At 35.0% G+C, this 20,995-nt stretch overlaps 1 protein-coding gene across 4 annotated transcripts in view; it reads right to left on the reverse strand.

Annotated features, from left to right (window-relative positions):
* Positions 1–20,995, reverse strand: part of LRP1B (LDL receptor related protein 1B) — a 1,910,230-nt gene that overhangs the window by 149,911 nt on the left and 1,739,324 nt on the right. For all 4 annotated transcript variants that reach the window (XM_045479681.1, XM_045479680.1, XM_045479683.1 and 1 more), the window contains exons 67-71: positions 16,444–16,560; positions 9,121–9,227; positions 3,763–3,892; positions 2,051–2,157; positions 1,580–1,712 (exon numbers count right to left, since the gene is read on the reverse strand). In XM_045479681.1, the coding sequence (XP_045335637.1) occupies positions 1,580–1,712; positions 2,051–2,157; positions 3,763–3,892; positions 9,121–9,227; positions 16,444–16,560 (594 nt within the window). The remainder of the gene's footprint in view (positions 1–1,579; positions 1,713–2,050; positions 2,158–3,762; positions 3,893–9,120; positions 9,228–16,443; positions 16,561–20,995) is intronic.

A 20,995-nucleotide genomic window follows, 5' to 3' on the forward strand; every position in this document is an offset into this window, starting at 1 on the left:
ATGGAGGGCATTTTTTCTTCAAATGACTAGATATTTATGGAAGTAAAATTTTATTATTTTCTTTTTTAAAAAAGCTTTTATTTAAATTCCAGTTAGTTAACATACAGTGTTACATTAGTTTCATGTGTACAATGTAATGATTTAACACTTCCATACAATACCCAGGGTTCCTTACAACAAGTGCCCTCCTTAATCCCCATCACCTACTTGACCCCCCTGCCCCCCCCACCCACTCCCTTCTGGTAATTATCAGTTTGTTCTCTATAGTTAAGAGTCTGTTTCTTGGTTTGATTGTCTCTCTTTTTCTCCCCCTTTTGTTCATTTGTTCTATTTCTTGAATTCTAAATATGAATAAAGTCATATGGTATTTGTCTTTCCCTGACTGACTTATTTTGCTTAGCATTATACTATCTAGCTCATTCATGTTGTTGCAAAAGTACATTTAAACTGTATAAACCCTGAGCACATGTTCAAATGCCTTGCAGCCTACATCAGTATCTAGTATCATTTCTGTTGATGATACTCCAAATATTCCATAATGTAAAGTACATCAAGAGACTTTAATTTTTTTTAACGTTAATGTATTTATTTTGAAAGAAAGAGAGAGCATGCAAGAGCGTGAGCAGGGGAGGAGAAAAGAGTGAGAGGGAGAATCCCAAGCAAGCAGGCTCTTTTGCACTGTCAGTGCAGAGCCTGATGCGGGGCTCCATCTCGTGAACTGTGAGATCATGACCTGAGCCCAATCAGGAGTCAGATGCTTAACCAACAGAGCCATCCAGGTGCACTCCTTGAGAGACTTTTGTAAGCAGGTTAAAAAAAAAATTTGCATTTAAACAATGTATTTAACATTATTAAAATAATAAGAATTATGGAATTTGTGATCATTTTAAGGTTTGCCCCACAATTGTTTTTTTTTTTTTTTTGCTTTCCCTTCATTGACTCTAAAGTAGGAATAATTGCTGCTTTTATGTGGTGAATTACAATAAAAAAGTTGTTATCTGTCAGGAAATATTTTAACATAGCTAAAAATAATGTACTGCAAAATTAAAAGTTGTCTTCCAAACTGACAAAAAATGTAGGTCATTTTCTTAACCATATGGCAAAAGGGAAATTTGGGGCACGACCTGCAGCTGTGTATCAGTATGTGTATGTGTAATATGGTATGCCATATGTTATTATTCTTTCATAGTAAGGCAGGCAACATGGAAGAGAAATGCACACCAAAAATACTTCTGTAGTAATGGCTACAAGTGGTTATGTTCCCTGCATCCTTCTGCCCCTATCCCTGACCCAGCATCTAGTCCAAAGTCATGCTTGTGATAGGATGCAATAAAAACCTGCACTTTGGTTACCTTTGTCATATGAAAACTAACACTGCACTCTATCTGGAAATTATCCAGATTTTGCTTATCCAGAACAGGATATTATGTAATGAAATAAGAATGGGTAAAGAGAATCATTTAATGATCCTATTTTTTGCCTCTAGCACACTATTGACTTGACACAGTATTTTAACTGCCACTCTCTTATTTACACACACACACACACACACACACACACACACACACACACCCCTTACCTCTGTCACAGTTCTGTTCATCACTGCCATCCACACAGTCATGAATGCCATCACAAAGCCATCTAATTGGAATACAGTGGGCTTTATTTCTGCATCGAAACTGATCTTCCTTACACTCAGTCACACAGTCCATCTGTTCAAATACAAATAGGCACTGCAGTTTTCATTAATGATAATGATATAGTCACAGGAAAAACAAACATGCAGCTGACAATACCGGAGATTTATTACACTGTGGGCTTTCTTTTATTTTGACTTAATGAATATAACCCCTACAAATGACAATAAGATTTAGTATATGAATAGCACGCAGATTTGGGTATTTGCTGCAATTACTATATTCAATGTACTTGTCCTAAGATTTTAGACGGCTAAGAATCAAGATTCTCTCTTTACTCTATTTTTATTACATTTGCTTTCCCAAACCTAATTCATGTAATTCAGAGATTTCAATCAAATGATATATTTTACCTCATCTGAACCATCAGCACAATCATATTCTCCATTACATTTCAAAGATGCTGAAATACATCCTCGGCTGGCACATATATATTCACTTGATGAGCACGTAGGAGAATCTGAATATAATTATAAAGTTAAGATTTAAATTCACTAAAATGAATGATTGCTTTGATAGATAAAAACATATATAAGCATATAAAAAATTCATAGACAGTAATGAAAATAGTTTATATTTAAATTGTACTTAATATCTGATATTAAACATTTATTTAAAATGTGTTTCATAATATTATTGCATTTCATAAAATATATCTCAATGATGTAATAGGCTGTTCAGTAAGTTTTTAACTCACTAAAGACAGAAAGGAAGAAAAAAAAAACCCTCTATATCCTCCTTCTCTTTAATTTTGAACAGTTAAATGAATTTTTCATAATTTTAAATTAAATTATTTAAAAACAAAGGCTTCAAGTTGTTTTTAAAACTGTAGTGAGACTTAGTGACCCTTGGGAATGTTAATTTCTATATGCATTATATAAAGCTAAAAGTAGAAATCTTGGCATGGTCTCATAGACCCCATGATATCTAGCTGGCTGTGTTGACATAAATGTCATATTTGCATAAGTTCTGAGAAGTATTTTTGTTTTGGGGTCTTAAACATGAACATATGCATAATTAACTGAGTCTATAGAATCTGAAGTATTCTTTTATGACATAGAAAATAAAAATAGCATGTGGATATTTAAACTACTATCAGTACCTAATCTAATTAATTGACATAGTAATTATGATTGCTGCCTTAGTCTCTGGGTTTGAGTTAGCTAGGCTTGCCTTCAAATCTCTGGTAGCCAAATGTACTTATATAATGGCTTTGCTTATTCCAAGGATGCTCAGAAGCTTTTTCTTAGAGTTTTAATTCCTTTTAATTGGCAGTGTTTGCCTAGAGATCTGTATTCATATGGAGTCTGAAGATAGGTCTATATTCAGTAAGAAAAAAGATCAATTAGCAATATCGACCACAGGCAGCAACATGTGTGTCCTGTATCTGCTACTGTCACCTAGGCTCTCAAAGTAATGCTTTTGTGGTTGTACATAGATCATAGCATGATTTTCTCCCAGTAATTCTTTTTTTGGTAAGATGATGCTATTAAAATACCTAAGTATAAAAAAATTAAGTTTTAATGGCCATATTTCTAAGGCTATATTTAGGGGATAAAAATGCACAATAAATTGGGTGTTTTTTCCCCGTACTCTGGTCTTGCTTCCTAATTTTATTTTTATTTTGGACAAAAATGCAAATAGAAATAATATACTTATGCTTTTTCTCAGCTGGTTTCATGTTGAAACTACTGCATTCTTTTCCATAACCTTAATGTCCATAACTGAAAACCTGACTTTTATTGCACTTAAAGTTTCAACATATATCACTTTTCCATCTTGGAGGAACAATTCCAAATGAGGTGGAAAGACGGAGAAACCAGAAAATCAAATTTGGGAGTAATGCTTGGATCCCAAACATAGTAATTATCCTACGCTAAAACACATTCAAAACATATAAAGGGTACACTATTTAATTCACCTATAAGCATATCTAAAATCTTATATCTAAAACATAGTCAGTATGTGTGTGCATTTGCCATTGTTTTCTCCTAATTACTGCTTAAAATGGTTTTATACCAAGTTAAAATATCAGCTACATTAACCACCACCTCAATCATTTTACCTGGCTCACAGTTTTTCTCATCTTCTCCATATTTACAGTCTTCATGGCCATCACATTTCCACTTTGCTGATATACACTGACCATTGGAACACTGGAACTGATCTTTGGAACAACTTGTTTCACAATTTCTCTGTCAAAAACCCCACAACACAGTTAACATTAAATTTTTATACTGCCACAAATACGAAGCTCAGATGGTCATTTAAGCCCACGGCTATATAACAAAACTATAACAATTTTCTATTTTCATTTGTCTCTGTAAGTCTTATGATGACTTACAGAGAAATGAGAAAAGAACATAGATCCTATGGTTCCATCACATCAATTACTCCGAGGAGATCATTTTCCAATAGACAGGAGGTCATGTAATTTTAATAATTATAGGTGACAATAAAGATCGTGGAGGAAATAAAGGGTTAAAAATTATCTCTAACAAGTACATCCAGTTCATTGGGAATGGGGTAGCAGGATCAAAGTGAAACAAAGAAGAATGAAGGCAAATCTGTTTTGTGTTGGCAAAAACATCCTGCAGTGTCCTTCCTTTATCCTTCTTTTCACGCCTCTTCCTCCGTCCTTTCACAAACTAGTTGCTGTTCATAATCTTTCTCTCTTCCAACATTTGTTGCTAAAGAACTGTGACAGGAACTGTCACAATTGTCATGTCTGCTAGTTTGCATATAGATTTTATTTGGAAGTCAAACAAGACAGTAGCTATACCTTTGGGAAACCTTTCGATTCTTTATATGAGATCAATAAAAGGGAGCCAGTAGAAATTAAACTTCCTTGGGTCTGACCAGTCCTGTTGATATGGGATGCTCCAATGAAACGTCTTGCTGCGATGAGGTTTTTCTGTAAGTAATTTCTATTCTTGCCAAAAGATACTTGCCTGTTCCTTTGACAAAAGGTGTAACAGTCACAGCTTATGAAACTCTCACTAAGCGAACCATGTGGATCTGCTACTCCCTGCTTCTTCGTAGTGTCATCCCCATGTAAAGGAAGGGAGTTTACATTCTAAGTTCCTGTAATTTTCTCTTTGCCAATGGTACTTTAATTAGACTGCCCACTATATAATTCATTTTCTTCTTACTGCCTTTCTTCTTCCCTTCTTTTCTCAAGTATTGAGGGGTTACCAGGTACCAGAGTTTCTTAAATAAGAATCCAAAGGAAACTAAGATTTATTCCATGTATTTTTTAAACTCATAAACAGGAAATACCATCCCCTAAACCAACAATTGCAATAAAATGCATCGACTGTCAAAATAAATAAGTGTAATTTTAATCATATGGATTCTCAAGGTTTTTATGAAAGGATTTATAGAGGAAGTGTAAACAGAAATGCAACTATTTAAGAAAAGGCTTTTCCTGTGTAAGGATAATTAGAAATGCAGTGCATCTGCAGTGTAAATCCTGTAATAGTAAATGCTGGAAAAGACGGAGAAACAGTCCATGCACTGGTCATGAGAAAGGGATTTCATATGTTTTGTTCACCACCTTACCACCATGTTCAGTATTATAACTGGGACATAATAAGCATTCGATAAAAACTGCCAATGTAATGAATGAATTAATGAATGATGTAGCATATGCAGAAAACAAGGAATATAAATTAAAATTTCACGTAACTCAGTTCCAGTAGAATAAGGGTCATGTTTGTCTGTATGATAGGCACCGTGTGTGTCTGTGAACCAAATATCTAACACTGCACCATGATTATAACAACTGCTCAGTATATATTTGTAGAAATTAATCAAAGGTTATCTCAGCAATAAAGTAATTTAAGTAAAATAGCTCAATAACCAATGGCACTGGTGTATCTGTATTGGCAGCAATACAGAAAACATTACTTTTAGATATTTTTTCAATTATCAGAAGATTTCAATCAAGGATAAATTACAGTACAGTTGATGAGTATGTGTGTGTGTGTCTGTATTTGTGGGTTACTTAATTATTATTTTAGACTCAAAAGCGTAAAGAAAGAACAGAATAATGAACCTACGTGCCCATCATGCTTGTTTAACAATGACGAACACTTCACTATTCATGTTTCATACATCCTCCATAACACTTATTTATAGTCTGGACTATTTAACATAACAACAATAGTATCACAACATTCGCAGTATCACAGAATTTGCCCAAATCCCTAAAGTTATTAGTCTAAAGTCTAATAACTTAGACTTACTCTAAAGTTATTTCCTATCAATACCTAAAATTTTCTCATTTTTAAAATATTGTTTGGTAAAATAAGGATCTAAAAGAAGTCTATAATTTTGAATTTGGTTTGAGTTTCTTTAAATGAATAACTATTTCCCATTCTCCTAGGTGTGTGTGTGTGTTTGTTTGTTTGTTTGTTTGTTTTTCTAATGCTATTTACTACTTGCAGACAGACACTAGGTCATTTGTTCTACTGAATGTCCCACATTCCAAATTGGGCTGATTGAATCCTAAGAAGGATACCTTCGGAACATCTTAAAGTGACTAATGAGCTTTTTGTTTTTTAAAAGTATTATTATACACACATGTACTTTTATACACTTATTATATTTCAATCCAGTAAAGTCATTTTTCTTTCTGATGTCCAAGCTGTCTCTTTCATTAGTAGAAACCCCTTCAATTATCTCCTATGTATTCGGGACACTATACTAATAGTCTTATTTTGGCTTAACAAGATAGTAGTGACTCATTTTGTCCATTTCCTTCTCAGACCTATACGTGGACATTTCTCAAAGGAGTTTTGTTTCCTTTAATAGGAAAATGGTATTTAGAGGCCACTGTATGAATGTTAAGGATAGTCTATAATGCTGAGATGTCACTGGTTTTAGAATTTTTAAGTGGCAGAGCTAAGAATTATATATTTTTAGAAAGAGAAAGATAAATTGAAATCTCCTACTGATATTTTTGAATTTAATATTACATAATTTTATTTACATTTTTTGTTCCTACATTTGTATCTCCTTTCTTTTACTTCAAACTTTTAAGTGCTAATAATATGAAAATAACTAAGCATTTGATCTACACTCCTCTCAATATATACGAGTTTCAAATTAGCAAAACCAACATTATTAATAACAAGCATATGAACACAGTTTAAGATTCCTTTGCATTTCTTTTTGTCCTTACAATGCATTATACTGGATGTAGAGTCCAAATACTATATTTTAAAGTCACTTTAAATATTTCTTCTCTGGGAATTAATCACTCAATCTCTGTATGCCACTGATGTGATACACAATTATGCTGATCCAAGTTTTTATTATTATTATTTATTATTATTATTATTATTGTTTTGGCCATAATGAACAAGCTAATTATATTATCAGTTAACATCCTTACAAAAACTTATCCTCACAATTTTATTTTTTATTCCTAAATAGAGAGTACCCTGTACGTAATTTGGTTTTCTAGCCATTTGTTTGTTCCTTTGTTTGTTAGTCAATTCAACCTTAATTCTCACCTTTAGAAAGAAAAGAGGAATCAACTGCCTATAGTGTTAGACACTTCATTACTTATAAAGACCACCTTTAAGAAAGTTATTTTGGTTCCCTAGGGGCATTACCATGAAAATGTCTGTAATGGAGGTCTATCCAGCCATCAAAGAACTACATCCATGAACTTAGGGAATGAGATAAATGGTGTTAATAAGGACATTTACTTTCATTTGAATAAGATTTTGGAAAATAAGTGTTTGATTCTGTATATATACCTTGGATGTCTAGTGAATAACATGGAAGATGCAATTATAAGCCTTAAACAGTATATCTCCATCTCTTGATGTTTCACAGATTACACAGGGGTGGTGAAACAGGTTTTAAAGAAAAAAAAAAAAAACTATTACATGGTATGGATGAGTTTATGTGAAAAGTATTTGTCTGACTGGGAAACATTTAGTATAATTTTTGAATAAATTGATACTAAGTAAAAATGTAGTTGAGCAGTAAGAATGTAGCTCTCCTATGAATTAAAAAAACTGAAAAAAGAATTTTGTTTGGACTTGTTTGTGACTAGCCCTATGCAAATAAGTGCTATGTTTCAACTTCTCCTAAGAGACCTTTGCAATCTCAGGCCAGGTTTTCTGGCCTTTGGGTGAGAAGTTAAATACATTTGTTTCCAAAATCTAGGCTCCTGAATGTGACTGGGGACTTTTCCAAGATAGTGTGAAAATGGAGAATTGTCAAATCTTAATACGAATACCCGCAGACTGGGAAAGAACTAGTCTGTAGTCTGTATGGGTTCTGTAAATAGTAGAGACCTACAGTGTCTCCCAAAGATGTAGGAAATTGGTGGATGACTAATGATGTTTGACCTGAAACACAGAAACCTCTACAGCAGCAGAGAATCTCTCTAGGCAAACCTATAGTTATTGGAAGGACCTTCATGAGGGGTAGGTGCTTATGTGTGTCAACCAGAGGAGCAGAGCTCTAGGGAGTCATCGTACCCTGGAAGGAGGGATGCTGGTCACTGAGGACAAGAAAACTAATTTTTCCTTTATTTATGACTAGGCTTGGTGTCACCAGTGTTGTGTTCCTGATATTAACATGGAAAATCATTAACAGAAAACCATGAAGTGACTCTTGCTGGACTTTTCTGTGATACTAGAGAGTAAAGGATTAGAGTTCGTTTTAGATTTGATTGAAAATATATATATATATATATATATATATATATATATATATATATATATATAACCATGTGTCATGTATTACTTTTAAAGCTCCATGGAGTAATTAACAGCTGAAACACAAATACATAGATGCATAAATAATGAATTGTGTGAAGTATTACAAGTGTTAACACAATCTTAAGTTTACAGAATTATCCAGAGATATTTTACACTTTTTTCACTTAAGCTGTGTGTACACAGACCTTATTATAAATGGATTGTGATTCATCATCTAAGCAAAGCTGAACCTGTGGTTTCATGAAAATTGATGACCCACATCGGAATCTATAAGACTGTATCTATTGAAGAAAGAGACTGGGGAGAAGAGACTGTTTAAAATGCATAAAAATATTAGTCCTGACTATAAATACTGCAGCAAATTTATGAACAAATTCACAGATGGCAAGGGCATCAGCTATAGGGAATAGGGTTTCCAAACATCCTATTCCCAACCCAGCTATTCACCACTTGAGGTAAAACAGACTATAAAGTTAACTGTCAATAGTAGCACAAGAACTATTCCCCGTGCTGTGTGTGTGCGGCACAGAGCTTAGATATAATACTACTTATCTCACTGTGTCAGGAGTAAAAGAGTATTTCAGAGATGTCCATGACAGACTCACTGGATTGAATAATAATAATTTTAAATGTGACTCTAAAAAACTTTCTTTTTTGTTTGGTTTTACAAAGTTGCCTACCTCATCGGAGCCATCTGCACAGTCAAAATCTCCATCACACCAGAACCTCGAAGAAACACAGTCCCCATTGGCACAGAGAAAATCTTTCAATGTGCAGGTCTGAGGCTCTGGGGACAGAAAAATAGCACAGGCTTATTCGATTATATGCAACTACATTCTAAATTTATATGACATATAGCATGAGGTAGCATTAAGAAAAAGGAGGTTAGCCAAGCAATTGTATAGGAAGCCAATAAATAGTTTCGAAAAAGTGTTTCATGAAGCATCTATGGTACACAGTATGATGATTTTTCAAATTTATTTTAAAATCATGAATAGAAAGTGGCATTACAGAAACAAATTGATAAAAAGACAAAAGATAGCTTACTGTTTAGTAAAAATACAACATCAAAGTAAAATAAGACATAAGAATCTACATATTACATAATAACAAATCTTTTCCAGTTGTTGGAACTCTAAGTCATCTTATGTTTTTACTTTAAGACATTTTGTGACTCTGTACCTATGGGGCTATTTATTAATTGAGTAGTAAGTCTAGGTTTTGACTCTTGACTTTTATATTGTATTCTAACAAATTTGTAATTCTTCAATTTTGTCCCCGGAGAGTCTAGAGTTCATAAAACAAGAAGAATACATGGGAATATTATTGGACATGACTGGGTGGGTAAGAGTCGAAAGGACACAAGGAACTTCACTTTTTAAAAACTGCCTTTTGGGGCACCTGAGTGACTCAGTCAGCTACGTGCCCAACTTTGGCTCAGGTCATGATCTCATGGTTCATGAGTTCAAGCTCCACATTGGGCTTGCTGCTGTCAGCACAGAGCCTACATTGGATCCTTGGTCCCCCTCCCCCTCTGCCTCTCTCTCTCTCTCTCTATCAAAAATAAACATTAAAAAATAACTGAAAACTGCCTTTTTGTTTATGCAAATGTTTGCTCATGTCCTGCAGCATTTACCTGTCATTTTAAGTAATTTGCCAGTTATTGATTTAATTATGCTTCACCATAGTCCACATAGGATATAAGCCAATTAGTATGACTTACTGATTGGCTTAACTCCTATATAGAATATGTTTCATCTGCACAATGACGTAGGATTCCAGGAATTGATATGACTGCTACAGATCATCTCTTGTTTACTTTGTGTTCTTTAAATAGAACTGGTATCTGGCATGATGAAAGACCCCTTTTTGTTTTCTCTACTCATTAACTGTATTTACAGCTGCCTCACACGCAATAATAGGAGAAAGGAAGGAAGGAGGAAGGAAGAATAACAGAAACTTAAGGAATATCCGTATGAAGCCTATTTTCTGCATAAATATTGTGAATAATTTGGCCCACATTTGATTACTGCTATACACAATCACTCAGTTTCTAGCTAAAGGGTAACATCAAGAATGCTTGGCATCATGAAGGCTCTTATATTTCTATGTAGAGATCCCTCCTGAGACCACTGGGAGAACTATGGAAAGTGTAAATATGTATCAGCATTTTGTTCTGCTCTGAGACTTTATATACTAAAATGTGAACTTCAGGCTATGAATAAGACAAAATACTATTCAGTGGAATGAGAAAAAGCCATGTAACAGAAGGATCCCTTCATTTCTCAACACCCCATTGTTTAGTGAGGATGACAATAGCACTTTCTCTTTTCATCTTTGCATTATATTTACATATATTATCCCTTAATCTTAAAAATAACTGTATTAATATTACTATATACAACAATAATAATTATTACCAGCTACTGGTTGCTTATTTGTTGTTAGGCACTAAATGAAATTAATGCTAAGTACTTGAATTAACTCAACGATTAATTCTAACAACTGTGTAAGGCAGGTGCTACTATAAGGACCCTTTTGCCAATGAGTAAGTTGAGGCACTGAGAGGATAAGGAACTGTCTCGAAATCACCCTGTAGGCAGAAGAGCCAGTACTGAACTTGAACCTAGACGATCTAATACCACGGCCTGTACTATTTAATACTAGGCCATATCATTGTCTCCCTTACTACCGAAGAAATAACAAGTGTTCACATATTACAGATATGAACAATAAAGGCCTGGGAAGTCAAGTTACTTGTCCAAGGCACATGGCTAACAATGTAAACTTCACTTAGAAATAAAAGAGAACTCTTTTTCTCTTATCATTCGTCCATACTGAAGCCATTTCACCCTCCTGTTTACACACGAGCAGTTTTCTTCTTAGGGAAAAGAAGTTGTAGTGAAATTAAAAAGTTAATTAATCAGTGCTCAATTTATTTAATAATGGAAAATAACAATCAAAATGATTTTCATTAAAAATCAGAGAGCATTTTTTAAACACACACTTAGATGTTTAAAAGAAACAGCAGTAGAAACTTTGAATTTATGTATTTGGAGGTGTCTGAACAGAATATATTTATCCTTTAATATTCTAACTTGACTTTATGCTAATTAAACACAAGTGTGTTCATCATGTGCTAAACAGAAATGACATCACAGACTTTGACACACTTTTCTATAGGCAGGGTTGGATGTTGCTGACCTAAGGTGATAACAAGTTATAAAGTTATAAAGTACTTCAAAGCATTCACCCAGCAATTCCACACACTTGTTCTATAGAGACTTTGCTAACATTGCTAATTACTCTGTTTTAATAGGGGAGGAGAGGAACTGAGTGATTTTTTGGAAAAAAATTTTTTTTCAGTGCATATGAAAATATGTATGTTTCTAGCATGAAATGCCAGCAAAACCACTTCTGAATAATAATCATGAATTATTTATACATATACAAATGTCATCAAGAATGGGATAGCAAGTCTGTTTTTAACTCTCATCTGTATGCCTCAGAATCTTTTGCCACTGGATGTCTCAAAATGAAACTTTCTCTTGAGAAAACTGTAATTAAGTTATGAGACAAGGTCCTGAGGGATTGCATTCTCTTGCTGTTTCTTAACTTTGATCTTTTCTGGATAAAGTAAAAGACCAATGTTTAGATGTTGGCATGATAGTTAGCTTTTTGTTAAAAAGAAGAGCAAAATGATCATACCTGGAAGATAACCCATTTGGAAAGAAAATTTGAATTTGAAATTTCCTCCCGTAATTCCAAAATGTTTTTCTCACATTAACTTTTTCTGATATTGCCTATGTCTCCAGATCTAAAGTAGATAGGGAACCCCACGCATGAAAAATTAACCAGGTTTTCCATAAGTCTCATTTAAACATGCCAAATCAACAACAAAGAAGCCTTCACAGGATATTTTGGAAGGCTGATCTGGATTCTATAATGAAAATAAAAAATAGGGGCATTATATAGATAAGTCATTTCCTTCGATACTAAAGGAAGAAAAGCATACAGCTTCAAAACTCAAAAGAACTTTGGAAGCTATCTTGCACAAAATGGAAAAAAAAAACAAACTAAGTTTAGAAAATAAAAGTGAGTTTCAAAGCCACAGAGTTAGTGGCAGAGCAGAAAGGCTTCCATACTCCAATTTCTCTGCTGAGTATATTATCATAAACCCTTGGTGATAAGTTCAAAAGTTATATAAATGTGGGTGTAAGCATCTGAGGAGAATTTTTAGAATACAATTAGTATAACTGACATGCTATACAAATAATCTTCTGATATAAATTCAGTGTGAAAGTACTAGAAATTCAAATAAGGCAGACACAGCTTGTCTCTCTACGAAAACTGTAATCTGGCTGATCAAGTTATTTAGTGCTTTTATATCTATTCGATTGTTAGCTACTTCTTAATAATGAAAAGATATGAAATAATTTATTTTGCACATCAGTTACTTAGCAGGTGTACATGCCGCATACATTACATTTATTGCTGATAAAGATAGCATAGGTGCTGAGACTTGTCAGATATTTTCAAACCTTTGATAACAGATGACAAAGTAACTCCAGTGACAATAAAATTTTCTTGTTTCTAAGAGCATAAATCATTGTTGGAGCAAAGTGTCCCTGCTGAACACTTTACAAGGGAAATGATCAGCAGATGATGAAGAAAATGACAATGGACTAATTATGCTATATAACTATAAAAAAGGAGAAAGCATATTCGATTGAAAACATAGCTGGTAGTTAATTGCTTCACTATGATGTAAACTCTTCCCATATCTATGCCTGGAGTGTTTACCACACAATTTAAAAAGTAAACTCATTATATCAGATTCATAAACACAAAAATCCAAAAGTGATTTTAAAAATACACTGCTAATATTATAAATGTGTCAGGCCCTGTGCTAAACCCTGAGAAATAGCTCTACTCCCTACCCTGTCTGCAGACATTTAAATAGGAACTCAGATAAATGTGATAAGGGAATGAGTGGATCAATGGAATGCACGTGAGTGTTGGTTGATAGAATGTGGTCACATAAAAAAAAATGCTACTGTTGTCTTTAACACTAAGGCTAATTTACTATCTCTGCTATATTCCACTACTTAATAATTGCTAACAATAATTGCTCAAATATGAATCAAAATGCATACAATTGACTAATGATATTTAGACAATATGGTAACATTATACTGTTATCTTTGGGGGTATACTGTTATCATTTATATATATTTAAATTAAATATATATGTGTTGGGGGCGCCTGGGTGGCTCAGTTGGTTAAATGTTTGACTTTGGCTCAGGTCACGATCTCACCATTTGTGAATTCGAGCCCCACATCGGGCTCTGTGCAGACAGCTCAGAGCCTGGAGCCGGTTTCAGATTCTGTGTCTCCCTCTCTCTCTCTGTCCCTCCCCTGCATGCATTCTGTCTCTCTCTCTCAAAAATAAATAAACATAAAGATATACATATATATATACATACATATATGATGTGATATATATATAGTCCTGATTATAATATATAAATAATAATTTATATGCATATATAATACAGTTTTATTGTAATTATATACTTCTAAAATTATAATAATTAAATAAAATTATAAAACTTTCAATAGATAGTTAAAAAAATGGGAAACATCTCGATAACATTTTACACAGGAGAAGTAATTGTTCTACTGCTGACCTACATATGACCAACCTCTTGGTGCTTTATGTAGTTATGTTGTATTCTTTTCTCTCTTTTCATAGGCTCCACTTCTGCCCATGTAGAACTGTTGACATTTTCAATGTTTAAACTTTCTCATTTCTTCAGGTCTATTCAGATGGTACTGTCAAACACCACTCAATTATCTTGATCCCTTGAACCTTCCTCTCACACATTCTTACACGTTTAATATGTTATCAGTTCTGATACTGGTTCTGTGTATCCCCTCTATCCTTCCATTCACAACTATAATATGCTTCATTCTTGTTCACTGTCCTCTCGCCTCTGCAAATTCATCAACACTGTTATCTTAGGCCACATACCCAGAGTGAATGGGGACTAAAAGTGGACCACACATAATGGGGTATTTTATACTGCAATGCTTGGTATTGCAGGCACTCTCTTGCTTTTCCTAAGGGTTCCGTGGCGATGGCTACAGTGATTTCTCACTGTTTGCCCAGAGACAAGTGAGAAACTGTGTTCCTTCTCCTTGAGTTCTTGCAAAATCATACCCAACCACTTTGGAAACCCCAGCAGAGTCAGAAACAGGTTATCTCCACCCTTCAATCTTCTTCCCATTCTTTTCCAGTTATAGCAGTAGTTTAACTTCTATATAATTTCAACCACTCCTTGAATAAAGGGTTTTCAAAGATGTAAGTTTCTAATGTGGCCTTCTCACTTACCCTCTCTTTCAGTCATTGTGCTATTCTTCTCAGGTATCTTATTGACAATTAACACTAAATGTATCCCAAACTAAGCTAAGTAGTTATATGTATTTTTAAGCTCTGAAATGGAAGTGAATTAAATAGAGTGTGTATATGTAATTGCTTCTTTTTTGCATTTACTCTTCTATTCCTGCCATTCTTACCTCATTAGGTTTTTATTTTAATCACTGGAAAGAATCTGAAAATCTGCTATAAAGTTTTTTTCAGAGTTACGATTAAAAGAATCTAGAACATTCTAAGTAAGATCAGTTGAGAGATACATACATGATGGAGTAATAAAAATTCCCATAATCAGAGTATTCCATAATCATAACGATCCAGAGATTTCACAGTTAATGGACCTGATCCTCAAACACCAGATTAAAGTTCAAAAGTTATTTTTAAAAAGTTGATATTTTGCAAACTGAATATCCAAGTGGTTTATGAAGGCTATGACTCTACTAATTATATATTTTTATATAACCTCTTCCTATGCTTTAATGTAACAGTTTCTATTTCATCTCCTGTATCTTGGGAAATGATTGTTCTTAGTCTAATGTATAAGATTAAACACTATTGGGGGCACCAGGGTGGCTCACTCAGTTAAGCATCCAACTCTTGGTTTCAGCTCAGGTCATGATCTCACAGTTCATGGGATCGAGCCCCTCATTGAGCTCTACACTGACTGCGTAAAGCATGCTTGGGATTTACTCTCTCTCCCTCTCTCTGCCTCTGCCTCTTCCCTCTCTATATCCTTCCCCCTCCCCACCCCACATTCCCTAAATAAATAAATAAATAAATAAATAAATAAATAAATAAGAGTAGACACTCGTTTTCACCAAATCCTTTTTGGAAGTAGAATATTTAATAAATGGAATTTGATTATTATCTTATTTTAAGCATGATTATATTGCTTTTTTTTTTGTTTAAATGCTGGTAAGAAATATATTCAGAAATTAATGTTAGAATATAAACATGCTGTCACAATTTTACATACGGCCACACTTTTTAGAAAATAAAATTGTTGGACAATTATTGTCTTTTAAATTTATTACATAAAAATGCAGGAGGCAGATGATGATAATAGTGTTATTCTATTTTCAGAGAAAAGCATCCTGAATACATATGGTGTTCTCCACTCCAGGGAGAATAAATGATATTTTGCTGAAAGATGCTCTTGGGTAAATTTGTAGTGTAAAAGGATTTGAGACTGAAATGAAATGAATACCATCCGTTAAAGAATGATATGTTTTGTACTGTCTCCACATCATTCAGCTCTTTGTATGAACTTGCATCAAGGGCTTACTGTGTTGCATACTAATGGGTTGCACTAAACCTCATGATACTTTCATACCAATTCTGACAACTACAAGAAAATAACTTCCAGTATGAACATTTCAATAATTCCACCATTTGAGATTCAGGTCAATTTAGTCCGAATATTCTTGTCCAAATGTGAATATATTTATAAAAATGTGAGCTGCGGGACAGATAGGTTCACATTCATACCTTAACTGAACTAAACATTACTCTCCTGCTTATTGAATATGCTTCATGCTCACAGTGTTCTCAAGCAACAGCTACTTACTACAGTTTTCTTCATCTGAATTATCACTGCAGTCATTTTGGCTATCACACCGCCAGTGATCTGGAATACAGTTGTTGTTTTTACACTGGAATTCATGAGGTCCACAAGTCTTTTTGTCTGTAATAGAAAGAATCAGAGTTTGCATCACTGATTTCCATGAAGATATCCCTCACAATATCCTTACTGCCATGCCAAATTCAGGGCGTATGACATTTCTTCAGACCTTAATTCAGTTACTAACTGAGAAGCATCTCTAGGAAAAACTGAAGTGCTAAATAAAATTCATCCTACTGTCTTGTTTTATGTTATCAGTCATGCTTTCATCACTAGCCAATCATAAAGCAATTGATTGGCCCACCCAAACAAAGTCAACACAAATCAATAAAAACAAATCATAACTATAAAGAACTACCATTCTCTTTAGGATACTCCCTCCCTAAGCCACCTTCTATTTCTTGCATAAGACAGCAAAAATAAATGGTTATTAGTCAGACTCTGAGGTTGTCATCTTGCCTTCCTCCCTAGGAATTTCTTACTCATAATCAACCTATCAACTGATCTAAACTCATAGAGTATAATAGAACTTGTAGTGTACAGACCTTGAAAATTAATGAAGTATCATGTCATTTGATTTCTAAACAATCCCACTGAGTACAAGGCCAGGTATTAACTAGCCTTTCACTTTACAAATGACAAAACAGAGACTTAGAGTCTAGAAGCCTGATGAAGTTTTACTACCATTCAGTGGCACAGTCAATGTGTGTGTGTGTGTGTGTGTGTGTTTACTCCTGCTTCAGTGCTCTTTGCAAGAAACCTGTGTCCAGAATTGAGCCAGAATCAGAATGCATGCAATAAGAATATATCTAAATCTTAGGTCATATATTCTTAAATTTTCACAAGAGTAATAGCTACCTGTATACAGTCTAAAGCAGTGCTTCTGAAACTTTAATGCACACACATATAAATTACTTCGGAATTTTGCTAAAATGGAGATTGTGATTATGTAGATCTGGATTTCTAAGAAGCTCTCTAGTGATAACACTGTCCTTGGTCTATGAAACACCCTGATTACCAAGGGTCTGAAAGCTAAAGATGGAATGAATTCAATAATATAACAATAATAAAATTGTAAATGCTAATGTGTAAATTAGGACACATTCCCTATCTTGACTCCTTACTCTCAGGTGTATTAGAGATGGACAGTGGGTTTAACAACTCAGAATAATAAAATAGATTAACTAAAGGAGAAGATAAGCAATTTGGTGGTGTTTGCTTTAAAATATGTCTTGTAAAATTCAAATAAAATTATGAAAGCAAAAGTGATTTAGATATAATTGGAAACTTAAATAATGAACATCTATTAAGGATCCAACCTACCTCTTGACTAAGCATTTTCCTAAAACATGGTCATATTCAGCCTTCATAACATCCCTAAGAAGTATTATTATATGCACTTAAAATAATGAGAAAAATAAGTTTCAAGGAGTTTAAGCAATTTCTCCAATATTACAAAGATATTAAATGACAATGGAAAAATTTATATCCAGATCTCACTACAGAAAACTATACATTTCTGCAGAAATTCTCATGATAGACTTCAAATTTTTCAAACTTTTCAAAATTTTCTACAGATAGATAGTCCTTATATATAAATACATATAACGAGCCTGTATTTCCCTTCCTCCTTCCCTCCCTTTCTTCCTCCAGCCTACCTGCCTGTTAATGATTAGTCAGTACCTAACTTGTGTCACTGTGTTGAGTGCTGTGTTTTGTGGTATATCCTTTTCACTTGTGTTACACGTTAAATTAGAGTTTAAAATTGGCTTAAAATCTATAAGTTGCCTTTTGGTATTGTTGATTGTTTCCTTTGCTGTGCAGGGGCTTTTTATCTTAATGAAGTCCCAATAGTTCATTTCTACTTTTATTTCCCTTGACTTCGGAGGCAGATGGAACTAGAGGGTATTATGCTAAATGAAATAAGTCAGTCAGAGAAAGACAGATATCATGTTTTCACTCATATGTGGAATTTGAGAAACTTAACAAAAGACCATGGGGGAAAGGAAGGGAAAAAATAGTTTCAAACAGAGAGGGAGGCAAACCATAAGAGACTCTTAATACAGAGAACAATTGAAGGTTGATGTGGGGGGAGGGGAAAATGGGTGATGGGCATTGAGGAGGGCACTTGTTGGGATGATCACTGGGTGTTGTATGTGAGTGATGAACCATGGGAATCTACTCCCAAAACCAAGAGCACTGTATACACTGTATATTAGCTGACTTAACAATAAATTATATTTAAAAAATAAAATTAAGTAAATAAATAAGAGAAAAAAATAATAAAATTGGCTTAAAATATGCAGAAGTCTAACACAGCATTTTTCACATTTCACTCAGTCAAGAAATGTGTTAGGATGATTGGAATTTCAATAATGACCACTCAAAATAGGGGTTCAGTACTGAACTATGTATAAGGTTGTTTCATTTTAGCAATTAAAACAAACTTTTCTGAAGCCACTACTCTATGCTTATCTAAGATTAGGTTTATTAATTCCTCTCTATATGTTGTTTGCATTATTTTAAAATATTGTTTTAAAATTTTAGAATATAAGAAAGTAAGAAAGATCAGACTGGATCAAACAGACTATGTGACCTAGAATTACAACATTGGCCCCAAGCAATTCCCCATGGCTAGGCAAGGTTCACATTTGATACTGAGTATCAATACAATAAGTGTTTTGGAGTTTGTTTTTTTTCCTCCTAAATCCCATTTGTACATTTGTTTTCTATGTTTAAATATTTGTATCATATTTTGTTTTTGAAAGAGATCTGCACTTACTTTATTTCTTAACAAAAACAAGTTACAGTTGATTGCTAAGATTTCAGTTAGGGCATACAGAAACAGTAACACTGAAAGGTTAATTGCCTTATGCAAGGCTATTCAAACGTTTTGTTTCCAAATTATTATGTATTCCATATGCATTCCAAATGACACTGCCTATAAAAGTAAGAAATACAAACTATACAGACCATATAGACTTGGTTCTTCATTTAAAGTCTCCCTTGAGGAGATTAAATATAAATATAATATATTTATATAATATATATTATATAAATATAATATAAATATATTTTAATAGGAAAATGTATTAGCAAGGTAAAATAGCAGTTATCAACTTGCATTAATATCACCTGGGGAATTAAAAAAAAAATTCCTTTGCACAGTCAATATCCCACATCAATAAAATCTGGGTAGATCCCAGACATCAGTATTTTTATTAAAGCTAGCCAGCTGATTCCAATGACTAGGCAAGATTGAAAATCACTGGCCCAAAAACCTAATTGTAGAATAGAACATATAGAATTCCACATTATAATACTTTAGAGTAATTAATATAAAATGATCACAATAGAGGATTCCAGGAAGATGGCGGCGTAGGAGGACGCTGGGCTCACCGCGCGTCCTGCTGATCAATTAGATTCCACCTACACCTGCCTAAATAACCCAGAAAACCGCCAGAGGATTAGCAGAACGGAGTCGCGGGAGCCAAGCGCAGACGAGAGGCCCACGGAAGAGGGTAGGAAGGGCGGCGAGGCGGTGCGCGCTCCACGGACTGGCGGGAGGGAGCCGGGGCGGAGGGGCGGCTCGCCGGCCAAGCAGAGCCCCGGAGTCTGGCCTGCAAAAGCGGAGGGGCCTGACGGACTGTGTTCCGACAGCAAGCGCGACTTAGCGTCTGGGAGGTCATAAGTTAACAGCTCTGCTCAGAAAGCGGGAAGGCTGGAGGACAAAGGGAGGGAGAGCTGCTGAGCCCCCGGACGACAGAGCTCAGTTTGGTGGGGAACAAAGGCGCTCGCCAGCGCCATCTCCCCCGCCCATCCCCCAGCCAAAATCCCAAAGAGAACCAGTTCCTGCCAGGGAACTTCCTCGCTCCGCGCAAACACCCAACTCTGTGCTTCTGCGGAGTCAAACCTCCGGCAGCGGATCTGACTCCCTCCCGCTGCCACAGGGCCCCTCCTGAAGTGGATCACCTAAGGAGAAGCGACCTAAGCCTGCCCCTCCTGCCCCTGTGCACCTTGCCTACCCACCCCAGCTAATACGCCAGATCCCCAGCATCACAAGCCTGGCAGTGTGCAAGTAGCCCAAACGGGCCACGACACCCCACAGTGAATCCCGCCCCTAGGAGAGGGGAAGAGAAGGCACACACCAGTCGGACTGTGGCCCCAGCGGTGGGCCGGGGGCAGACATCAGGTCGGAGTGCGGCCCCGCCCACCAACTCCAGTTATACACCACAGCACAGGGGAAGTGCCCTGCAGGTCCTCACCACGCCAGGGACTATCCAAAATGACCAAGCGGAAGAATTCCCCTCAGAAGAATCTCCAGGAAATAACAACAGCTAATGAGCTGATCAAAAAGGATTTAAATAATATAACAGAAAGTGAATTTAGAATAATAGTCATAAAATTAATCGCCGGGCTTGAAAACAGTATACAGGACAGCAGAGAATCCCTTGCTACAGAGATCAAGGGACTAAGGAACAGTCATGAGGAGCTGAAA

Source organism: Leopardus geoffroyi, chromosome C1 (genome assembly GCF_018350155.1).
Source record: "Leopardus geoffroyi isolate Oge1 chromosome C1, O.geoffroyi_Oge1_pat1.0, whole genome shotgun sequence".
Lineage (NCBI taxonomy): Eukaryota > Metazoa > Chordata > Mammalia > Carnivora > Felidae > Leopardus > Leopardus geoffroyi.